The 2458-nt window shown below is 31.4% G+C and overlaps 1 protein-coding gene across 1 annotated transcript; it reads right to left on the reverse strand.

The window, feature by feature from the left end:
- Positions 1-128: 128 nt before the first annotated feature.
- On the reverse strand, positions 129-2009 carry NAEGRDRAFT_54735 (uncharacterized protein; the record flags this gene model as incomplete). The annotated part of the gene is made up of 2 exons (XM_002668505.1): positions 129-383; positions 1059-2009. Coding segments are annotated over 2 exons (1206 nt in total), but the record flags the coding sequence as incomplete, so codon positions are not given.
- Between the last annotated feature and the right edge of the window lie 449 nt (positions 2010-2458).

Below are 2458 nucleotides of genomic sequence, written 5' to 3' on the forward strand. Positions count from 1 at the left end.
CGTAGAGTTTGGATCTTGAGGTGAATTTCTATTAACTCATTCAATTTTACATTCTTTTCCATTAATTTTTCAACATCTTCCTTACTCAATGTTTCCTTTTCAATTAGTTCATTAATTGGTTTTCTTACATTGAGTGAAAATATCTCTAGTCCTCTTTCATTCAAGTCCTTGTTGAGCTCCTCCATGAAATTATTATCAATGTTTGTGAATTTCTCCACAACTTTCTCAATTAATTCTTCCATTTCCTTTCGATCTAAGACTTTCTTTTCATCTTTATCCAATAACCTTTCAGATATTTCCAAAAATCCTTTCCTATTCTTTTCATAATCCACAATACTAACTTTCATTCTCTCAATCGGAAATTCTCTTTCATTCCAATCAAACTTTATTAATCCACCAATATTATTATTATTAATATTATTAGCAACACATACTTTCAATAGAGGTTGATCCAATTTAATAATTCGTGATGATTGAAAGGGCCAAACAATTCCCCTCCTACTAACAATTATTTTACCATCCCTAATTCTCTTAAGAGAATTCCCGAATTAAATATTCTGCCTCTGAATTACAAACTCTGAATCGGGATATTATTAGAGAAGCCATCACAGAGGAGCTGACTATTATTGCACCCAATTTGAATCCAAAAGAAGGTTGTGGTTTAGCATCACTTTGATTCATTTTTTTGTAAGAAACTAATGTTTATTGCAAGAAACATTTACATGAAATTTAAGTGAATCTAATTTCTTTTGAAAAAGAAGAGAAAGTTAGCATAAAATCCACCAGTATCGAATTGGGGTGCATAAATTGTTTCTGTTTCAGAAATATCGTCAATTTCTGTTATTTCTTCCTGTTTAGAACCAACATTAGCTTGGTAGAATATTTTGTAAGCTAGTTTAATTTCCTCATTGGCGAGATCGTTTTGAAAGGTGAGATCCCACCAAAAAGCTGAGCTCCTGGAAGCACATGAAACATCAATACGAACCTTGCCATCAAATAAATTAAAATCCTTAACATGGTTAAAATTGTTAATAACTATTATAAAATTTCTCACTTACCTCACCTGAGTCTTCTTCTGCTCCCATAGAAATATAAACAGTATCAGCACAACGATAGTGTTTGCGTTTGCATGGATTTTCTTTTGGCTGTTTCAATTCCAATAATTTGAACATTGTTGGGTCAATGTTCTCAGATTGGTTTGGTAATAAGTATTTGGATTCCTTTCTCATTTTTTTGATGCAATCTGAAAATGGTTGTAGCATTTCTTTTGTAATCACAAACCCTTTGTTATTTTGTGTTAAATGACGTTGTAAAAGGTTAACTTTGATAAATAGAGGAACCAATTGTTGTTGGCAAATATATGAGATTAGTTCATTCGAATATCCTTTCACTTCTTCGCCGTAATTATTTTTAAATCGATTAGTTAATTTGAAAATTAGATCAACAATCTCATGCTCAGTCAACTCTCCTTTCAATGAGTACTTGATTGGGAAATATTTAAGTGAAAATTGAATTCCATCAAGTATCTTTGTGATAAGAGAGGGAATATCCAAATATTTGGCCATGTCAATAATTCTTTTCAAGGTTGAAGTACCCATATAACAATTAAAATCATCACAATACAAATATCGGAAAATGATTTCAAAATCTTTTTTTTTCAAAGGTTCTCCCTCTGTTGAAATAGAGCCTTCAACACTTGTCAAATCAATATTGAATTTATCATCAACTTTTCCCAATTTCCACTGTTCATTCGAATCAATCATGGTTCTAAATAAGCCACTTCTCTTGACTGCAAATTCATGAACATTAAAATCTTTAAACGAAGTCTTTACAATAACATTCGGAGGAACAATAACAGTGTTATTATTATTATTATTTGCTCCTTCTTCATTCTCTCCATTACAACTATCATACAAACTCGATAAGTGATCATAAAGATTCATCTCTTGTGGTTCTCTTGCTTCCTCAAGATCCTTGTCTTGATCAATTGTGCGGCTTCTCTTGCCCATTTTTTTTTCTTGTTTTTATTTGAAAATCATCTTTACAATTTCCATAAAATTATTTCTCACTTGCCCATTCATTTTTTTTGTTCAGGATCCAAAAATTAGAAGAATCATCTACGGTAAGTTTGGCGCCAAAACAAAGATTGTCTTTTTCGAAAAATCAAGTCGTTATTCAATAAAAAAATGAGTAAGGAAGAATTGCCGTTAGATATTGAGGACAGCTATTATCAACATCAGCCAATTTTACAAGACTTTTCATATTTTGGATATTATCCACCAAAACATATAGTAGATGCTCAACAAGCAGTCAAATCAAAATTGATAAGGTCTGCCAAGAAAGAGGCAGCTGCATCTTCATCAGGAAAAAGTACTCTCCGATATAAAAAGTTGCAAGAACAAGCTAAAAAGACAAAGGAAACTATAAAGAATGAACGAGAGAATGATATAATGCACAT

The sequence above is a fragment of the Naegleria gruberi genome, assembly GCF_000004985.1.
Source record: "Naegleria gruberi genomic scaffold NAEGRscaffold_185, whole genome shotgun sequence".
NCBI lineage: Eukaryota > Heterolobosea > Eutetramitea > Acrasida > Naegleriidae > Naegleria > Naegleria gruberi.